This window comes from Heterodontus francisci, chromosome 37 (assembly GCF_036365525.1).
Source record: "Heterodontus francisci isolate sHetFra1 chromosome 37, sHetFra1.hap1, whole genome shotgun sequence".
NCBI classification, from domain to species: Eukaryota; Metazoa; Chordata; class Chondrichthyes; order Heterodontiformes; family Heterodontidae; genus Heterodontus; species Heterodontus francisci.
In genome coordinates this window covers 12,534,402-12,555,732 of record NC_090407.1, presented here as the reverse complement: position 1 = coordinate 12,555,732, position 21,331 = coordinate 12,534,402, and the positions used below count along the sequence as shown (strand labels likewise).

General features: G+C 43.0%; 2 protein-coding genes across 4 annotated transcripts in view; both read left to right on the top strand.

Annotated features, from left to right (window-relative positions):
* Positions 1 to 3,914, top strand: part of ttc34 (tetratricopeptide repeat domain 34) — a 104,464-nt gene extending 100,550 nt beyond the window's left edge. The window contains exon 8 of the mRNA XM_068016761.1: positions 2,629 to 3,914. Within this exon, the coding sequence (XP_067872862.1) occupies positions 2,629 to 3,150 (522 nt within the window). The 3' untranslated portion in view covers positions 3,151 to 3,914. The remainder of the gene's footprint in view (positions 1 to 2,628) is intronic.
* A 6,921-nt stretch (positions 3,915 to 10,835) lies between these two features.
* mmel1 (membrane metallo-endopeptidase-like 1) overlaps positions 10,836 to 21,331 on the top strand; it is a 96,830-nt gene continuing 86,334 nt past the window's right edge. For 2 of the 3 annotated variants that reach the window (XM_068017127.1, XM_068017128.1), the window contains exons 1-2: positions 10,836 to 11,011; positions 11,165 to 11,329. Coding sequence is in view for 1 of the 3 variants with exons in the window: in XM_068017125.1 (XP_067873226.1) it covers positions 11,336 to 11,352 (17 nt within the window). In the remaining 2 variants the exon portion in view is untranslated. Of the gene's footprint in view, positions 11,012 to 11,164; positions 11,353 to 21,331 lie in introns of all 3 variants that reach the window. The other variant, XM_068017125.1, reaches the window with a different exon arrangement.

The window sequence follows — 21,331 nt, the reverse complement described above, 5'->3', positions numbered from 1 at the left end:
GAGTATTGTAAGAACAAACGTGCTCACCTTATTTAGTGCGATGTGTAAGCCTGTTTGTAGAGGAGCACTGGCTCCATTTCATTTTCATGAATATTTTTCATCTATTTACCGTTGAGACACATACCAGAGAGATTCTTGCGTTGTATACTTGTTCATGCACTTGCTTGCATGCTGGTGTGTGCTTCCTCCACATTTACTGCTCTCCTCTCTCTCTCTCTCAACAATGCCACCTCTTGCTGAAGTTAGGTCTCATGGACACCAAACAACTGTCCAAATTACTATTCTTTGTGTAGGCCAAGACAGTGAGTGAGCAGGCTATTCAAATGTGCAGTGTACACCAGCTGAGTCCCATCTGGTTTTCACATCAAAAGCACACATGTGCAATTTGTTGATGAGCTGCAAGCAAACTTTCTTTTCCCCCAGTAGCATTTCCTTAATTGACTTTGAGAGCAAAGAGTTAGAAGGGTTTTTATACAACTGTTCTGTATCTTTGTCTCAGCACCCTGGGGTTGATGAACCTCTAATTTGCAGTGAGGAATTGTGATCTGGAATACACTGACTGAAAGGGTGATGGAAGCAGATTCAGTAGTAACTTTCAAAAGGGAATTGGATAAATACTTGAAAGGAAAACAATTACAGTACTATGGGGAAAGAGAAGGGGAATGGGATTAATTAGATAGCTCTTGAGTCAGAGATGTTATCCATCCAATGACGGTATTTTTAAAACAAAGGCCGGAATTTTACATTGGGTAGGAGGCCCTGCCCACCAGCTGAAAAGTGGGTGGCAAGCCTGCCAGGTCAGGATTTTTCACTGCCCAGGTCCATAATTGGTCTTGAGTGGGACTTCCACCTCCTTGAGGCAGGAAGTCCCGCCTAATGGAGCTGCATGCCTATCAGCGGGTCAGCAGCTCTTAGTCCCAGCAGTGCCACCGGGAGCAGTGGCCACTGCTGGGACTACACCCAGCCGTTGGAAGCAACGGGAAGGATGGTTCCTGAACTCAGGTAAATTTTTAGGGCCCTACCAGGGATAATTGGCTGGGCCCCAACCAGGCAAGGGGGCTCAATTAGGGTGGGGGAGTTTTGTGCATTGGGGTGGCCTTCTGTGGGGCACAGGGTGCCCAATCAGGAGGGCCATCCCCCCCCAGCCCACAAGAAAGCTGCCTGGTTTTACCAGGCGGGGTTTTTGGGGCCTTTGCTGTCTGAGCACCACGGGTAAAGCACCAGTGGCGGCAGGAGGAGGTTCTTAAGTGGCAGTTAATTGGCCATTTAAGGGTCTTGATTAGCTTGGGGCAGGCAGACCATTTCTTCCCACTGCTGCCCCATGTAAAATTGCAGCGGGGGCGGGAGGGGCTCGGGAACGGCCCACACCAGCCTCTCACTCAATTTTACGCCCCCACTACCAGCCTGCTTGTTGGGGGGCTGTAAAATTTCAGCCATAGTTTTATTGTTATTCTAACCTTGCATTACACTCTTACTGTTGCCATTTCATTTTTATTCGTGCTACTCTTTTTTTTAATGCAGAGGCGCCAGTCATTTACATATTGTTGACAGATACAAAAGATAGATTGTTCCCAGAGCAAAAAACAAAACAAGCTGGGCTGGAAGAGTTATGAAGGCTTCTCCTTGTTTGGAGAAGTTTAAAGTTTATTCTCTTTAATTCTTAAACAGGATGGGATTCTTTGGCAGGAAGATGTGAGACTATTGGATTAATTGCTCCCTAAGCAGTAATTATTGCGATTCTGTGCAATTCGTGATGTGGTAATGGACTGTGGACAATTGTAACTTTTGTAAATATTGGAATAGAACACCAGCTGGGTGCTGTAATTTTGAAAGGTTTATAAATGAGCTGACTATATATAGCACATAATAGGCAGAATTGGTGCTAGTAGTCACACTTCTACATGTTACATAGGCAGCCATTTTTCATCTGAAAGCCTAGGTACATTTGACAGGTGATTCAGTTTGGGTTTTGTCTGATATCCTCTCACTTGCACACCCTTCTCTGCTCCCCTCCTCCACTAGTCTGATACAACTTGAAGGATAAACTTCAGAAGGAGTCTAAAACTGTTACAGTAGAGCAATGGACAACTGAAGATTTTACGCTCCATTAATGATTTTAGGCTTCCAGTCAGATGACCTACTAGCTTTAGCTGCAACCAGCTATCCTGATAACCCAGTAGCTTTAGGGGCAGAGTCATAGAACTGCTGATATTTTTGATTAGAAGTTGATCAGTGTACATCAGGTTTTCACTGAGACGGAGATGGGATTCTAATGGAAAAGTTAAAATCCCAATCTCTAGTATCATTTCAACTTAATTTCTACCTGAACTTAACTGTAGATGAGGCTTTATTTTCATGTTAGACTGCACCATGATGAGTGAAAACTGCCAGGATCATCCATACCTTACAGAAATAGATTTTCTGACAGCTGGCTATAGTGTGAAAACTGTGTCTATGGAGAGGTCCATGTCCTAATCATCCTGATCATAGAAAAGAAAGGTGGGAGGAGTGCAGCAATAGCGTCCCAATGGAAAGGCAGCTGAAGTAAGAATAGTTTTGTCCTTTGTTTCAACAAAAGGTTTCAACAAAATGAACTAATGATGCCTCGTTTGCCATTTTGTTTTATAGGTGGCCTCACAGGAAGCCAGTACTTTGGCTAAAGGGAATCAGCTGGAGAAAGCTCTAAGATACTACACACTGGCTGTCCTTGCAAGTAAAAATAAAGCAAAGTATGTCCGCGCACGTGCAGTGTGTCTGACCAGATTAAAGCAGTACGAGAGGGCACTAAAGGATCTGCGTGAGGTCATCAAAAGGAGCACCTCCAGCAACTCCCCAGAGCTGGTAGAGGATTACTGCTCCACAGGGCATATCCAACTCCTTATCCTGAAGGATGAAGAAGCTTGTAAAGACTATATAAAAGCTCTACAGTTAGACCAGTCTGTGGCACTAACCAACATCTCCAGTAGGCCAGGGCGGCTCAGCTTGTCTCAACACTTCCAGCGAATTGTTCTTCGTTACTTTGAACAGCAGCTTTACGAAGAAGCGTGGCATTTAGCAGAATACGGACTGATAATTGATGAAAGCAATACTGAGTTAAAGAAACTGAGAGCTAGGATCAAACGAGACGCATCGGGGTGTGTTGTTCATTAGCATTGTATGTCACATATGAGTGCTTAAGAAATGCTGTGGACAATATACCTTGCAGTGAAGTTCAGAGGATGAAAACGGAACAACATTGTCTGGCATCATTTTCTGCGTTGCCTAGGACTGACAGCAGTAGAGAGCTAATACTATTTTATTCATTCGTGGGATGTGGGCGTCGCTGGCTAAGCCAGCATTTATTGCCCATTCCTAATTGCCTTTGAGAAATTGGTGGTGAGCTGCCTTTTTAAACTGCTGCAGTCCTTGAGGTGTTAGTACACCAACACTGCTGTTAGGAAGCGAGTTCTAGGATTTTGACCCAGTGACAGTGAAGGAATGGCGATATAGTTCCAAGTCATGATGGTATGGGGCTTGGAAGGGAACTTGCAGATGGTGGTGTTCCCATGCATCTGCTGCCCTTGTTCTTCTAGGTCACAGGTTTCAAATGTGCTGTCGAAGGAACCTTGGTGAGTTGCTGCAGAGTGCATCTTGTATATAGGACACACTGCTGCTTCTGTGGTGTAGGGAGTGAATGTTGAAGGTGGTGGACGGGGTGCCAATCAGGCGGGCTGCTTTGTCCTGGATGGTGTCGAGCTTCTTGAGTTGCACCCATCCAGGCAACTGGAAAATATTCCATCACACTCCTGACTTGTGCCTTGTATATGGTGGACAGGCACTGGGGAGACAGGAGGTGAGTTACTGGCCGCAGAATTACCAGCTTCTGACCTGCTCTTGTACCCACAACATTTATGTGGCTGGTCCAGTTCTCTTTCTGGTCAATGGTGACCACCCCCCCCCCCCCCCCCCCCCCCCGCCAGGATGTTGATAGCGGGGGAGTCGGCAATGGTAATGCCATTGAACATCAAGCGGAGATTGTTAGATTCTCTCCTGTTTGAGATGGTCATTGCCTGGCACTTGTGTCGTGCGAATGTTACTTGCCACTTATCAGCCAAAGCCTGGATGTTGTCCAGGTCTTGCTGCATATGGACATGGTCTGCTTCAGTATCTGAGGAGTCATGAATGGTGCTGAAGATTATGCAGTCATCAGCGAACATTGCCACTCCTGACCTTCTGGTCACACGACTGGATGTGCAGGACTGCAGAACTTTGATCTGTTCCATTGGTTGTGGGATCACTTAGCCCTGTCTATTGCAAGCTGCTTCCGCTGTTTGGCACACAAGTAGTCCTGTGTTGTAGCTTCACCAACCTGACACCTGATTTTAGGTATGCCTGGTGCTGCTCCTGGCATGCCCTCCTACACTCTTCATTGAACCAGGGTTGGTCCCCTAGCTTGATGCGAATGGTAGAGTGGGGGATATGCTGGGCCATGAGGTTATAGATTGTGGTTGAGTACAATTCTGCTGCTGCTGATGGCACATAGCACCTCATGGATGCCCAATTTTGAGTTGCTAGATCTGTTCAAAATCTATCCTATTTAGCATAGTGGTAGTGCCACACAACACGATGGAGGGTATCCTCAATGTGAAGACAGGACTTTGTCTCCACAAGGACTGTGCGGTGATCACTCCTACCAATACTGTCATGGACAGATGCATCTACAACAGGTAGATTGGTGAGGACGAGGTCAGGTAGGTTTTACCGTCCTGTTGGTTCCCTCACCACCTGCAGCAGACCTAGTCTAGCAGCTATGTCCAGTAGTGGTGATACCGAGCCACTCTTGGTGATGGACATTGAAGTTCCCCACCTAGAGTACATTTTGTGCCTTGCTACCCTCAGTGCTTCTTCCAATTAGTGTTCAACCTGGAGAAGCACTAATTCATCAGCCGAGGAGGGGTGGTAGGTGGTAATCAGCAGGAAGCTTCCTTGCCCATGTTTGACCTGATGCCATGAGACTTCATGGAGTCCAGAGTCAATGTTGAGGACTCCCAGGGCTACCCAATCCCAACTGTATACCACTGTGCTGCCAACTCTGGTGGTTCTGTTCTGCCAGTGGGACAAGACATATCAGGGATGGTGATGGTCATAGAGTTATACAGCACAGAAACAGGCCCATCGTGTCTGTGCCAGCCATCAAGCACCTAACTATTCTAATCCCATTTTCCAGCACTTGGCCCATAGCCTTGTATGCTATGGCGTTTCAAGTGCTCATCTAAATACTTAAATGTTTTGAGGGTTCCTGCCTCTACCACCTCTTCAGGCAGTGCGTTCCAGATTCCAATCCCCTCTAAACCTCCTGCACCTTACCTTAAATCTGTGCCCCCTGGTTAATGACCCCTCCTCTAAGGTAAAAAGTTTCTTCCTATCTAACCTATCAATGCCCCTCATAATTTTGTATACCTCAATCATATCTCCCCTCAGCCTTCTCTGCTCTAAGGAAAACAACCCCAGCCTTTTCAGTCTCTCTTCATAGCTGAAATGCTCCAGCTCAGGCAACTTCCTGGTGAATCTCCTCTGCACCCTCTCCAGTGCAATCACATCCTTCCTTTAGTGTGGTGCCCAGAACTGTACACAGTACTCCAGCTGTGGCCTAACTAGCGTTTTATACAGCTCCATCACAACCTCCCTGCTCTTATATTCTGTGCTTCGGCTAATAAAGGCAAGTATCACATATGCTTTCCTAACCACCTTATCTACCTGTGCTGCTGCCTTCAGTGATCTATGGACAAGTACACCAAGGTCCCTCTGTACTTCCTCGGGTCCTACTATCCATTGTATATTCCCTTGCCTTGTTAATCCTCCCAAAATGCATCACCTCACACTTCTCAGGATTAAATTCCATTTGCCATAGCTCCGCTCATCTTACCAGCCCATCTATATCGTCCTGTAATCTAAGGCTTTCCTCCTCACTATTTACGCCACCACCAATTTTCGTGTCATCTGCAAACTTACTGATCATACCTCCTATATTCACAACTAAATCATTAATGTACAGTACAAACAGCAAGGGTCCCAGAACCGATCCCTGCGGTACACCACTGGTCACAGGCTTCCACTCGCAGAAACAACCCTCGACAATTGCCCTCTGCCTCATGCCACTAAGCCAATTTTGGATCCAATTTGCCAAATTGCCCTGGATCCCATGGGCTCTTACCCTCTTAACCAGTCTCCCACGCGGGACCTTATCAAAAGCCTTACTGAAGTCCATATAGACTACATCAACTGCTTTACCCTCATCGATACATTTTGTCACTGCCTCAAAAAATTCAATCACATTAGTCAGACACGATTTCCCCTTGACAAAGCCATGCTGACTATCCCTGATTAATCCCTGCCTCTCCACGTGGAGATTAATCCTGTCCCTCAGAATCTTTTCCAATAGTTTCCCAACCACTGATGTTAGACTCACCGGCCTGTAATTACCTGGTTTATCCCTGCTACCCTTCTTAAATAATGGTACCACATTCGCTGTCCTCCAGTCCTCTGGTACCTCTCCTGTGGCCAGAGGTGGTATTAGAATTAGAACATTACAGGCCCTTCGGCCCTCGATGTTGCGCCGACCTGTGAAACCATCTGACCTACACTATTCCATTTTCATCCATATGTCTATCCAATGACCACTTAAATGCCCTTAAAGTTGGCGAGTCTACTACTGTTGCAGGCAGGGCGTTCCACGCCCCTACTACTCTCTGAGTAAAGAAACTACCTCTGACATCTGTCCTATATCTATCACCCCTCAACTTAAAGCTATGTCCCCTCGTGTTTGCCATCACCATCCGAGGAAAAAGACTCTCACTATCCACCCTATCTAACCCTCTGATTATCTTATATGTCTCTATTAAGTCACCTCTCCTCCTTCTCTCCAACGAAAACAACCTCAAGTCCCTCAGCCTTTCCTCGTAAGACCTTCCCTCCATACCAGGCAACATCCTAGTAAATCTCCTCTGCACCCTTTCCAAAGCTTCCACATCCTTCCTATAATGCGGTGACCAGAACTGCACGCAATACTCCAGGTGCGGTCTCACCAGAGTTTTGTACAGCTGCAGCATGACCTCGTGGCTCCGAAACTCGATCCCCCCTGCTAATAATAGCTAACACACCATCTGCCTTCTTAATAGCCCTATTAACCTGGGTATCAACTTTCAGGGATTTATGTACTTGGACACCAAGATCTCTCTGTTCATCTACACTACCAAGAATCTTCCCATTAGCCCAGTACTCTGCATTCCTGTTACTCCTTCCAAAGTGAATCACCTCACACTTTTCCGCATTAAACTCCATTTACCATCTCAGCCCAGCTCTGCAGTCTATCTATGTCCCTCTGTACCCTACAACATCCTTCGACACTATCCACAACTCCACCGACCTTCGTGTCATCCGCAAATTTACTAACCCACCCTTCTACACCCTCTTCCAGGTGTCTGGGACATTGTCTGCAAGGTATAATTCTGTGAGTATGACTTTGTCAGGCTGTTGCTTGACTAGTCTGTGGGACAGCTCTCCCAATTTTGGCACAAGACCCCAGATGTTAGTAAGGAGGACTTTGCAGGGTCGACGGGGCTGGCTTTGCCTTTGTCGTTTCTGGTGCTAAGGTTGATGGCGGATGATCTATCCAGTTTCATTCCTTTACTTAGATTTTTTCGCGATTTGATATGACTGAATGGCTTGCTAGGCCATTTAAGAGTCAACCACATTGCTGTTGGTTTGGAGTTGCATGTAGGCCATACCAGCTAAGGATGACATTAGTAAAAAGCAAAATACTGCGGATGCTGGTAATCTGAAATAAAAACAGAAACTGCTGGAAATACTCAGCAGGTCTGGCAGCATCTGTGGAGAGAGAAGCAGAGTTAACATTTCAGGTCTTTGACCAATTCTGATTTCTGATGACAGATTTCCTTCCCCAAAGAACATTAGTGAACTTGATGGGTTTTTACAACAATCGAGAATGGTTTTATGATCACCACTGGACTAGCTTTTAGTTCCAGAGTTTATTAATTGAATTCAAATCCCACCATCTACCATGGTGGGATTCGAACCAATGTCCCCAGAGCATTAGCCTGAGGCTCTGGATTACTAGTCTTGAGATATTACCACTACACCACTGCCTCTCCCAAGTACTGGGAATATGGACTGAGGGAAAGAAGAAATCGTTAAAGGAGCAGTGCCTTTGTAAATTGCCTGACAAATTCTTTCTTTTGGTAAACACCCAGAATTTCCGCGGAGCTGTTGCCACTGCTGTATCTGATCCATGTTTCTGCCACAGTTATGGCAGTGGAGCTCCAAGGAAATTTTCCATAATGTTACAACAGACTGACATAATGAGTACAGTTCAGCTTCAAAATGTTTTTAATCTGTATGGCCTTGGTAGTTCTAAATAGCCCAAGGAATATTTGAGGCTGCCTCTCCCACTCAGTAGACCTGCTGCTCTATGTGCCTTTAGGCTGCTAGTCAAAGCCTAAATTGATTGTTAGATATCTGACAAACTGAGATCCAGTGCTGTTGTCCTTTGCTTTGCAGCATAAGTAGGCAAGGGAATGCTATAAGCAGACGGGGCTACACAAGCCTTTGTAGAGTAGATGGAAGTTCCTTTTTATAAATTATTGGTCTTGTAATTTTAATTTTTCCTCTTGTGTTGAAATGTCTGACCTCCACTTTACAAGGGTTCCATTGGTATGATTGAAATCAGGAGACTCTGTGTGGTGAATATGCAGCCTTCTAAGAGAAAGGCTTGAGCAAGTCAGTAGTTGGGATTGCATCCATGACGATATATTGATAAGCAATATTGTATGCAGACAGACTCCTTATTTAAAACTGTTTTCTTCCTGTGTGATTACTGTATGTTTTAATCCTTTGCATGTGGGCCATTTCATAGAAATCCAACTCAGTCACCATCCCTCGCCAACTATTTTTTAGGCTGGGGATGAGATTGTGTATATTACTAATGTATAAAGGCAAGTTCACTTTTTTCTTATTCAGTATGTGGCATTTATTTTGTATTAAATTATAATTTGTACAGGATTTGTAATTGGATTCTGAAATTCACCACAACCAATGAATAAATGTAATTTGGCAAATATTAACCACTGGCAATCAAGTTACTGGAAGTTACAAGTAGTTTAAGTGAAAATTGAGGTGTCAGGATGGCTGATGATTAATCTTGTGCTGGATGTTTAAAAGTGATTTATCATTACCAGAAGCTCCCAGTAATTTTCCATTATCCTCCTTTTAGTTTCCCTCTGTCCTCTCTTCAGTTTACTGAACTTTGGGGTTTAACTCCACAGGTACCAGCAGCACTCAAGATCCTCTACCATGTGGCCATTCTTCATATGTCTGTCCAGATACAGCATTGGCTGGACATTCAGTCATGCAGATATTGCAGCCTGGCTTAGTCCCAGCCTCGCTGAAATGGTCACCTACACATATTTTACAGCAGGGGTCACTGGCCAGCAATCAGTTGCTCAATTAGCAATCTGGAATTTTTATTGACCTTGGCAACAGGGAGAAATTTCAAAGTACTTGACCTTGAAAGATTTATCCACGATTGTTTCCCTCCCTTGAGAGTCCAAATAAATATGATGGAATCCATGTTAGGGAAGATTGTACTGTAAATGGTGAGAAAAAGTGGTCTTAATGGACCTAATAGTTTTTCAGATTGACATTTCCTGCAACCATCTCAACTGTGGTTAACTCTTACATACCCTCTGAAATGGCCTAGCAAGCCACTCAGTTGTACCTAACCGCTACAAAGTCTATAAAAAGGAATGAAACCGGACGGACCACCCAGCATTGACCTAGTGTGAGAGCAGTTTTGCTGAGCTTTTGCTTCTATAACTGTTATTTGAGTAAGTAGATTAATATAATCCTAGTGAATATGTATTCATATATTCTTTCATATATGAGTTGAAAGTATAGCTACAAATTGGTACAAAATGGAGTTTTTGACCGAGGCATTGTGGGACAGATTAGTTAGCTCACAGTTGGAGCTTGGTACAGCATAACACAGACAACGAGAGGGCCCCCCTTATCAGTGTAACTGCAGACTGCACGAAGCACTCAGGAATGCAGGCCCAATTAAAGTGACAGTTGGAAGACTCAAGGATAATTGATAGGGCCTGAGCTCATCAATTGGTGATCAGGGACTGCATGAGCTGATCACGTTGCCACATGATGCCTAATCAGTAATCTAATTGGTACTATGTGTAATGTATGTAATCAATAACCGTTCTGATTGGATTGTGTCCAGCTGGGATGGGCTGAGTAACTGTATATCCGTTGTGGATTTCCTTTGTTCTGTGGAGTGGCACTGGACCGCTTTTAGGTAAGTTGTGCACCCCATGATATCATGAATAAAGTGTTTATTCTCAAAGTCTGAGTCCGGAGAATTTGTTAAATAATTGGGCATAATCTGGATTTTCTCCAACAGTTTGGCGTAGTCGGCAGGATCCCTGAGTTCACGGGATCCAAAAGAACCTAGTGAAGAACTAATAGACAGGATCAGGGGTAAGTCAACTTTTCCGCAACTCTAATGTCTCAATCACCCAGCCTGAGCCGGAATTAAGAGGGCGACTGGGCCCCACGTGAAGGCCAGGGTTAACTGGGAGAGGGGGACTAGAGGGGTCAAGGAAGAATTGGCTGAAATCTGATCAGAAAAGGTCTAAAATTTTCGACGAAATCCAGTAAAATTTGGCGAATTTGGTGTAGTGGTAGTACCAAATTCTGGGAATTTGGTGATCCTAATTTGAGTTTACACAAGCTGTTCCTCCACCGGGTGGAGTAAAGAGGCTGTGGGACAAAAGGAGTTCAGACAACCGTCTGGGACGGTAAACGACTAAGGCTGTAACTAAATTTAATACCAAATTGACCCGACAGGCACATGATCGTTGCTCCTGAGTACACGAGCCGGGATCTGGCCCTAGAGAGAGAGGCTGTGAGACGGAGGGAGAACGAAAGAGCGTTGGCCTGAGATACAGGGGTGAGCCGGTTAGCTGACCTTGAGAATTTAACATTAATTGCGCCTGTTTGTCTCCTTGTGTGTGGTTCGTCCTCCTTTGTTTGTGTTACTGTGTCTATTCGTTTTCTTGTGTCTTGTTCATTTTCTTTTGTTTTAATGCTACTTGATTCATAGAAAAGAACTCGTAAGTGAAGAAGGTTTTTGAGAATGTAGAAGGAAATCTGGACTCAACGGCTTCCAAGAGGGAAGGGTCGCCCCCGGGGACAAGTAATTCGTGTCCTCGGGAGAAAGGCGACCCACGTCCGTTTGCCCCCTCGAAGGAGACGCAGAAGCGCCACGGTAAATATGTGTTTTAAAGATAGGTATGTTTTAGAGTAAAAAACAAGTTACTGTGTCTTTGATTCGACTGTGAGAATGTTGGAAGCTTCCGCGAATGAATTGAATGTCTGGGATGTGCAGCTTGTGTTCTGTACAAATTGTGTTCCGTAGAACTGACTGTCGTTAACTCTTTGTTATCTGGCTTTAAGGTTGAAAGCATGAGTCTATTAAGTTGTTTGGAATTGAATGAGTGTGAAAAGTGATTGTTGAGTGTGTTCATTTCAACTTAGTGTTGTACACCAAGGAATGGGATATAAAATTGATTTATATTTTAAGTTAAAGTTTTATTTTTTTTAATTGGTTTTGCAACTGTGAAAAGGCAATGAATAAGTTTCTAAGAGATAAGCTTCAGCCTTGAAGGTCTGAAGATGTCTGGCAGAAATCCAGTTAAGTTCAAAACATTGCCTTAATTGGAAACTCTGCTATTGTTTTATTTTACAGTCTAAACTTGAAGACATGTTTTACTGACTGTTTTTAAGCAGCAAATGTTAAAAGATTGAATATTGTTTTAAGAGAGAGAAGGAAAAAAAAGGAGATAAAGGGAAAGATTAAAGTTTGTGTAAGGACCTAGTGTTAAATCTTTTGTTGTAAGAATGTTAAATAACTTTTTCTTTAGTTTTTGGTTTTATTACAGCCATTTGAAAGGCGCCTGAAGAACAAGAAAAATGATGTAATTTACCTATCTTTTAAAATAAGCACGTGCTATTCTGTTCTGTGTGTAGTTAATAAGTAGCATAAGTTAATAAGTCTGAATTGAATTAATACTGTTACAGTTAATTGACCTGTTTAAGTTGAAGAACTGGAAATTTCATTTGTTGCCACAATGAACTTTCAAGTTTATTATGTCATGTTTTGGAGGAGTCTTCAGTTCCGGACAGAGGACTCACTCATATAACATTGGCAGTTTTGATTTTTAAATATTATTGCAGTGAATTGGAATTTGGAATAATCTTTGTTTAAAAAAAATAATAATCCTTGGATTAGAAACCTCTTATAAAAGATGAAAAAAAAAGTTTGGAAACAATTGGAGTTTAGTTCTTTTCCATTAAAACAAAAGGGTTACGTAAAGCGACGCAGCGGAGAATGCTTTGCTCCGCCCCCTTGGAGACAAGCAAGAAATTAACCCTGCTGCAACTATCTTTATCAATGAGGCAAAGTGCTTGAGAAGAAGAGATAGTTGCAAGCACTTCTGTCTTTAATGTACAAAAAGTGCAACCAAGTCTGGGCATAAGAAATTGGAATCAATAAACAAAATTTAATTGATCTGGGTGGTTATTTAAAGCACTCAAAGGGAAATTTACTGTTATTTGAATTTGGAATAATGTGAGATGTCGAAAATCCAGTTTAATTTGGCAAGTTATTTAAGGAGTTAAAGTGTCAGCTAAGGTAAAAAAAAAACATAAACAATATACACTAATGTCTGGAATCAAATGGAAATGTTTGATTTCTGTTTTAAGGAATTATGAATATTAATTGTAAAGGTTCTCCAGGGCTCAAAATGAAATAGAATTATAATTAATGGGAATTGGCAATCAGATCTGGCTGATGCAAGCGCTAATAAAGGAATTCTGGGGATAAACAAATAGTGAAATAAACAGCTAATTTCCAAGAAGCCTCGAATTTTCCAGTGAAAGTCAGGAAAGTGTAGATAAGACTAGCAATTGATAGTTTTCTCTTGGAGATATGAGTTTTTAAGAGAGCTACATTTGAAAGTCTGGCCATAACCTGAGATATCAGGACCCTGCAGGGGGAGGTAAGCAAAGATCTCAGATAGACACCACCAGCACCCTCCCTTTTCCTCACCAATGATATTTGATAAGATCACCTGAGAGTTCAGAATATGTGGCATGACAGTGGAATACCAGTGTAAGTGTGCAGGTGTGATTTGTTATTTGGAAAGCAACGGAAGCATTTGTGGCATTTTCAACTTCAAAGGAGAGCAACCCTAAGAATACCAATAGGATTAAAAAAACAAAAAAAGATTAAAATGGAGTGTGGTTTTTTTTCGATCAGAGAAGAAAAAGGTTTTGTAAAGTGACGCAGCTGAGACGATTTTGCTCCGCCCCTTGGAGAAAAAAAAACCCCGCTGCAGCTGCTGTTTTTCCATTTCACCCACCACACAATTTTGCATTGCTGAGAGTAAAACTTATACATATTGGACATTGTTAAATTTTAAATTTCTAAATTGACAGATAGAATTGGACAAATTAACCCATTGGGCTCAGGGGCAGAGCCACAATGGATTCTTTGTGGGGTTTTTTTTAAGCAGGTGACGGCAGGCCATGTGAGAATTGATGCCACAGCAAGAGATCCAGCAGCTTTGAGAATTTAAGACCTTAATTGCAGGCATCAAATATCATAGCATCTTTATCAATGAGACAATTTTCAGCATCTGCAGTATTTTGCTTTTATTTTAGTGGACAATTTAATCTACCAGGTGTGTCAGATTTTGACAGCAAAGGCCCTCCAGGGACCTTTTGTGTCAAAATCATTGGGGGGTGTACAAGGGAAGGAGCCAACAATCAAACCAGCATTCAAAATTTATTAAACGGACAACAAGCTCCAATTACCACGATTACCCCCACATTTTAATTACTAACGAGTAAGGTTACGACCCAACAGCCACAAGTGACTGGTCATGGACTATATGAACTATGGGGCATTGCACAACATGTTGGATGGGAAGTGTGTACAGTGTTCCACAGATGACCGTGCTAACTGCGTGACCAGACGGAAAGGGGAAGGGGTAACTGAGAGCTGTGTCTTTGGAATTGTTTGTGCCCCTCCCGTTGGGCAACAGATGATGAGGAAAGTTGAAAGGAACATGGATGTGTGTGGGTACATCGAGCCCAGGGGAAGCGTTGTATGATAATGTTAAACATGAGATTGTGCCTGTCCTGGTCAATATCTCAGGGATGCAAATGCCGGGATATTGTACGGAACAGGCAAGAAATATGTATAGTGTATTAAGTAAGATTGTAATGCAGCAGGCTGCCGATGCCATGGGTGCCACTAAATTTAGAGGCCAGGATCAGCTTTATAGAACAAAGTAGAAAATATAGGGGTGATGAGGGGAAAAGATTACATAAAATACAATGATATTTTACCCTATGTTATGGAAATGGGAAAAGAGGTAATTGGAACAACATTGTCCATTGTCTGAGGGTAGTCTGGAAAACCAGGTGATCATATGTCCTCATCCTAAATATAAAATGGCAGAATCAAAATGTGGATTTAATGCCACTGTAAATTGCACCATGGAGACTAGGAAAGCATTGTCAGGGTTAACCCATGTGGCCTATATGAGAAAGGGGAGATATTGCTTAACCACCACAGCGAGGGAGTACCAGTATGGACATAAACGGACTTGGCTGGTGAGCAACAGTGCATTTTGGTTCAACCCACAAATACCAACCCGAGTAGGGAAGATGGAGTTGGTATAGATACATAAGCAAAAGACAGAAACGATAACTGTGACAGAAAGTATTAAGGAGGATTTGACAAATTACCTCCAAGAATATGAATATACTATTCAGCCATTGCCCACACGCTTGGGTTAAGATAGACAGCAGCGAGAAGTCATTGCTGTAGTGTACTACAGTTTGGAACAACAGTCGAAGATGCTACAAGATGAGATTGACAAGATAAATGATTCTACCTGGCAGGAGGACTTATGGAACTGGGGGTCAGACGTGCAGATACACCCCTGGTTTAGAATTATCTCCCATGTCCTGATAGTGGTTTTGGGTATCATGGTGTTATATGTGACCTACTTAATTTGGCAACTTTAGAAATTAATTAGGCGATGTAAGAGGATATATGAGCACAGGTTGGACAGCTACCCGAAAAAGCAATTAGTGTTCGAACTTGCTCTGTCAAAGGAGGGACAATTAGTTATGCCATAAAAGGGTAATTGTATAACCTTTTCATATATACTTAAAATGAATTAATGAATGGTCAATGTCCTCTAAGATGTTTGTACAATCGAAATTGTAATTGTATAAGTGTACCACCTTTTATATTGTAAACGAGTAACTGAAGCCCTTGCAAAACCTATGCCTTTACAGAGTTCCCGCAGGCCCCTCTTGTGGCACAAGCAGGCAACGTATTGAGTGCGACCCCTCCGGGTGTTGAAGGCTGTTTCTAGACAAATAGAGACCATTAAAGGCACCTAGGTGGGATCAAGGGAAGGATTCTTGAAAGGGTTTTGAAGAGTCAAGAGGGGGACTGTGGGAACGAAATTTTAGAATTTTAAGAACAGAATTTTATGGGGGCATTTAAGATGAAATAAATTAATCAATCATGTATTGCTAACAGGCTAGCTGCAGGGAGGGACAGCTTATCAGAAATGACTTCATAACTTCAGGGCTGCAGAGGCAACTTGGCCTTGCAGCTGGTAGAGCGCGATGGCAGAAAGAGACATTATGTTTCAGTGGCATTTTAAGCCCCCTACCTCTCCCCTCTGCATACGATGATGTTTTGTTATCATGGTATGATAAAAGGAGGGATTGTGGGAGCAGTTTTGCTGAGCTTTTGCTTCTATAAGTTATTTGAGTAAGTAGATTAATATAATCCTAGTGAATACGTATACATATATTCTTTCATATATGAGTTGAAAGTATAGCTACATATTGGTACAAAATGGAGTTTTTGACCGAGGCATTGTGGGACAGATTAGTTAGCTCACAGTTGGAGCTTGGTACAGCATAACACAGACAACGAGAGGGCCCCTCTTATCAGTGTAACTGCAGACTGCACGAAGCACTCAGGAATGCAGGCCCAATTAAAGTGACAGTTGGAAGACTCAAGGATAATTGATAGGGCCTGAGCTCATCAATTGGTGATCAGGGGCTGCATGAGCTGATCACGTTGCCACATGATGCCTAATCAGTAATCTAATTGGTACTATGTGTAATGTATGTAATCAGTAACCGTTCTGATTGGATTGTGTCCAGCTGGGATGGGCTGAGTAACTGTATATCCGTTGTGGATTTCCTTTGTTCTGTGGAGTGGCACTGGACCGCTTTTAGGTAAGGTGTGCACCCCATGATATCATGAATAAAGTGTTTATTCTCAAAGTCTGAGTCCGGAGAATTTGTTAAATAATTGGGCATAATCTGGATTTTCTCCAACACCTAGGCACCGGAAACAACAACGGCAAACCCAGCCCTGTCGACCCTGCAAAGTCCTCCTTATTAACATCTGGGGGCTTGTGCCAAAGTTAGGACAGCTGTCCCACAGACTAGTCAAGCAACAGCCTGACATAGTCATATTCACAGAATCATACCTTACAGACAATGTCTCAGACACTGCCATCACCATCCCCGGATACGTCCTGTCCCACCGGCAGGACAGACCCAGCAGAGGTGGTGGCACAGTGGTATATAGTAAGGAGGGAGTTGCCCTGGGAGTCCTCAACATCGACTCCCGGTCTCATGGCATCAGGTCAAACATGGGCAAGGTAACCTCCTGCTGATTACCACCTACCGCCCTCCCTCATCTGATGACTCAGTACTCCACCACGTTGAACACCACTTGGAGGAAGCACTGAGGGTGGCAAGGGCACAAGATGTACTCTGGGTGGGGGACTTCAATGTCCATCACCAAGAGTGGCTGGGTAGCACCACTACTGACCAAGCTGGCCGAGTCCTAAAGGACATGGCTGCTAGATTGGGTCTGCGGCAGGTGGTGAGGGAGCCAACACGAGGGAAAAACATACTCAACTTTGTCCTCACCAATCTGCCTGCCGCAGATGCATCTGTCCATGACAGTATTGGTAGGAGTGACCACCGCACAGTCCTTGTGGAGACGAAGTCCCGCCTTCACATTGAGGATATCCTCCATCGGGTTGTGTGGCACTATCACCGTGCTGAATGGGATAGATTTCAAACAGATCTAGCAATGCAAAATAGGGCATCCATGGGCCATCAGCAGCAGCAGAATTGTACTCAATCACAATCTTTAACCTCATGGCCTGGCATATTCCCCACTCTACCATTACCATCAAGCCTGGTTCAATGAAGAGTGCAGGATGCCATGCCAGGAGCAGCACCAGGCATACCTCAAAATAAGGTGTCAACCTGGTGAAGCTACAACCCAGGACTACCTGCGTGCCAAACTGCGTAAACAACATGCGATAGACAGAGCTAAGTGATCCCATAACCAACGGATCAGGTCTAAGCTCTGCAGTCCTGCCACATCCAGCCGAGAATGGTGGTGGACAGTTAAACAACTAACTGGAGGAGGTGGCTCCACAAATATCCCCATCCTCAAAGATGGGGGAGCCCAGCACATCAGTGTGAAAGATAAGGTTGAAGCATTTGCAACAATCTTCAGCCAGAAGTGCTTTCAATCATCAGTATTCCTTTTGTAAGTTGAAAGTCTACCCCCAAAGTTTGTGTCCAAACTTTAATTGTAATTAATAAGTCTACATCTATTAACCAACTGGACCTGGAAAATTGAGTCCTGAAATGTTGATTTTATATGGCTTACAGTAATACACTAGAGATAGGAAATAGGACTAATACAAGAGAAACATAGTTTTGCACATCAAGAAAGATGAGGGCAGCATTGTTGACTTTCAAATGAGCTATTAAAACAAGGATCAAGTGAGGGTAAAAGATGCCATGGCACTATTTTCACAAGACTAGGGCAACAGTGTCCTGGATAATATTTATCCCTCAACCAACACCCCTAAAATAATACCTGGTCATCTATTTCATTGCTGCTTGTGGGACCTTGCTATGTGCAGGTATTCTGACATATTTGCCGAAAACCAGTAAATATATTGTAAAAGTGCTTTGTTGGCTGTGAAAGACATGATATAATACAAGTTCTTTTACTTTGCAATTTAATCTGAAGTAATTTGCTGGATTTGTCTTTTCCATACTGTTTACATTTATAAGATTGCATCTCATTCATTTTTCAAAGCTGAAAAGCCCATCTTTCTCCAGACTTCCTTAATTGTTCAGTCCTCCAATTCTAGGAATTAGCCTTATAGCTCTTCAAGCTGCCTTCAGTATTTTAGTGTTCCTTATTTCTCAGTGGCAAGAACTATCATGGTACTCTGTGGTCTGAGCAGAACGCTAAACAGACTACCTTTGACTTGTACTCTACTGTTTTGATTTTGTGGTTAAACTTTCTACTTGCATTGAATTGAAGTGAGCTAAATGGGTCAGCTACCTGCATCCTTTTGTGACTTTTTGGAAATAAACACCACATTAGCCAGTATCCAATTCACTGATCCTAATCCACCCATCCCTCTCCGCTCCCACCTTCCCCCCAGCAACCCCCATCCCGCAATGTTTAATAGCTCACTCATAATGACCATTACTGTCTCTTAAATTTTCTGTTTTTCTTGGTCCTCTGCGATAGAAATGATTCATCCCAGGGATTCATTTGTTTTGAGCACTTTTGCCTGTCGGGGTCTTCCATCTACTTTATAGCCAAGTTATTAATTCTACTTAGAGAGGGGATGCTGCTTGTGTCTTCCCTTGTGAATACTCAGGAAGCAATCATGCCGGATATTTACTATATTGTCTATTTTGTCCTCGTCCTCTGCTTCAGTCCAGTTTTGCATCTTTTATGGTTTTCACCTCTTCTCTGACTGCTCTTTAAGTAATGGAAGAGTTTTTTATTATGCGTTTGCAGCTGCCCTTTCACGGACTCACTTTGCCCGTCTTACCATCCTTTTTAACATGTTCCTACATTCATCCAGTCAACTGCTTCACTTTCCCCTGCAGGATTTGCAGAGGTTTTCTGTACTTTTTAGGGTACAATTGTTCAGTATATGCATGCTGATTTTAGGTTTATATTCTGCTTTTCAGCATTATGCCTTTAAAGGTTTTTCCACTTATCCTCTAATGATGTGTTGTTGAACAAATCCCTAACCAATTTGCTTCATTGTTTGATTAGCCATTTTAAAATTATATACCTAGCTGCTGGTTCTCAGTGTAATGGAGTTCCAAGTCATTGTTCTGTGATTTCCTCCGGTCAAGGCAACCCAAATTTCTCACACAGTTGCAAGTAATGGCTCCTCTAAACTTCTCTTGGACAACACAATCTAAATGTGCATAGCTTGGACGAGACACTCTTTCAACAGAAATACCATTTAAGTCTATGCTAAAGTTTAAAACCCGACATGATCTATTTATTTCTCTGCTTTCTGGGCTCCTGCTTCTTGTATTTCAGTTTAATTGACTGATAACTGCCAGTCCATTAGGCAGCAACCCCCTCAATCTCCTTTGCTTCAATCATACCTCAGTTGAGGACAGATGTTGGGGTTTGACCTGGTGGTGCAGTAATTATTCAATGACATGCCAGACAAATGAATCATCACTTTCACCGCATAGCACCATCAACGTGGATACTAATAAACAAAGTCAGCCAGAACTGATAGAAATGTGATTTACAGCCCCCATGCAATGACAGCTGTGCAAAACATCTGCCATTTTTCATCTCCCTGATGAAAGGTTTTGATAAACAATAATTTCTCCTTTAAATCAGTTGAACCTCAGAGCTAATGCTGCCCTGTCACAACATTTCCCTGACTGACAGACCAAGCTTAATGAAGTCTAATATGTCAGCTTGGCTCAGTTGGTAATACTTTTGCTTCTGCATCAGTGGTTTGTTGATTTGAGTTCTATTCCAGGACTTGAGTATGTAATCTTCAATGCAGTACTGAGGACATGCTGCATTGTTAAACATCGATCTGATGAGACAACCATCTGCTTGTGCGGGTGGAAAGCATAAGATTCCATGGCACAATTTGAACATCAGCAAGTTTTGCTGTCCTGCCCAATATTCTTCCCTCAACTAACACCACGTAAAAATGGTTACTGCTTGTTCATTCTCTTTTATTGTTTCTGAGATCTTGCTGTGAACAAATTGGCTGCCATATTTACCTACAAAACTGCAGTGCCTGTACTTCAAAAGTAATTCATTGGATGTGACGTATTTTGGGACAAAGTGAGGATGTGATCAGGTGCTATAAAAATAAAAGATCTGTCTTTCTTCCTTAGCCACCAATCAAAACGCAAGTGATTTAAAATTCCTTTATATCCCCATAATTCCGCTAATGCCTCGGCCGGTAAGGAATTATGTAAAGAACCAGAAAGGTCGCAGGTTCAATTCCCTGTTCATGCTGCAGTATGTGATTTCAGCCAGTAAGGATCCTACAACTGGCCTCAAAGGACATGGACTAAATGAAGGAAGCATAAAGAGGGTTTTATTTCCTGATCACCATCTGGTGACTCCTGTTGTCTATATGTGGACTTTAGGATCAGACTTTGTTATGCTAACCCACGCGATAGAGAAGCCTCCAATCACTCAGATTGGGCTTTCTTTTTAATTAATTCTTGGGATCTTGACATCACCACCAAAGCTAGCATATATTGCCCATCCGAGTAGCCCTTGAAAAGATGGTAACAAGCCACCTTGAATTGCTGTAGTCCATCTGGTCTAGGTACTCCCACAGTGCTCTTAGGTAAGGACTTCCAGGATTTTGGCCCAGTGACAATGGAGGACTGGTAATATATGTATAAGTCAGGATGGTCCTGCACCTGCTGCCCTTGTCCTTTTAGGTAGTAGCGGTCATGGGTTTTGGAGGTGCTGTCAAGCCTTGAAGAGTTGTTGCAGTGCATCCTGTAGGTAGTACATATTGCAGCTACCAGACACCAGTGATGGAGGGAGTGGATGTTTAAGGTGATGGATGAGCTGGCGATCAAGCAAACTGTTACATCCTGGATACTTGAGTGTTGCTGCAGCTGCAGACTTCTGTATGAAATGCTGATGAAACAGTATGCTAGAGGCCCTTTCACTGCCTTAGATGGGAGTCTAAGGATTAATATGGAAAGTTAAGTCAACAAATGCAGGCTGCTGGACCAGAAAATCAGCACTGCTAATCTACGTATAATAGGACAGAGAGACATAACTGTTCACAGAAGTCACGACCCGTGACATGAA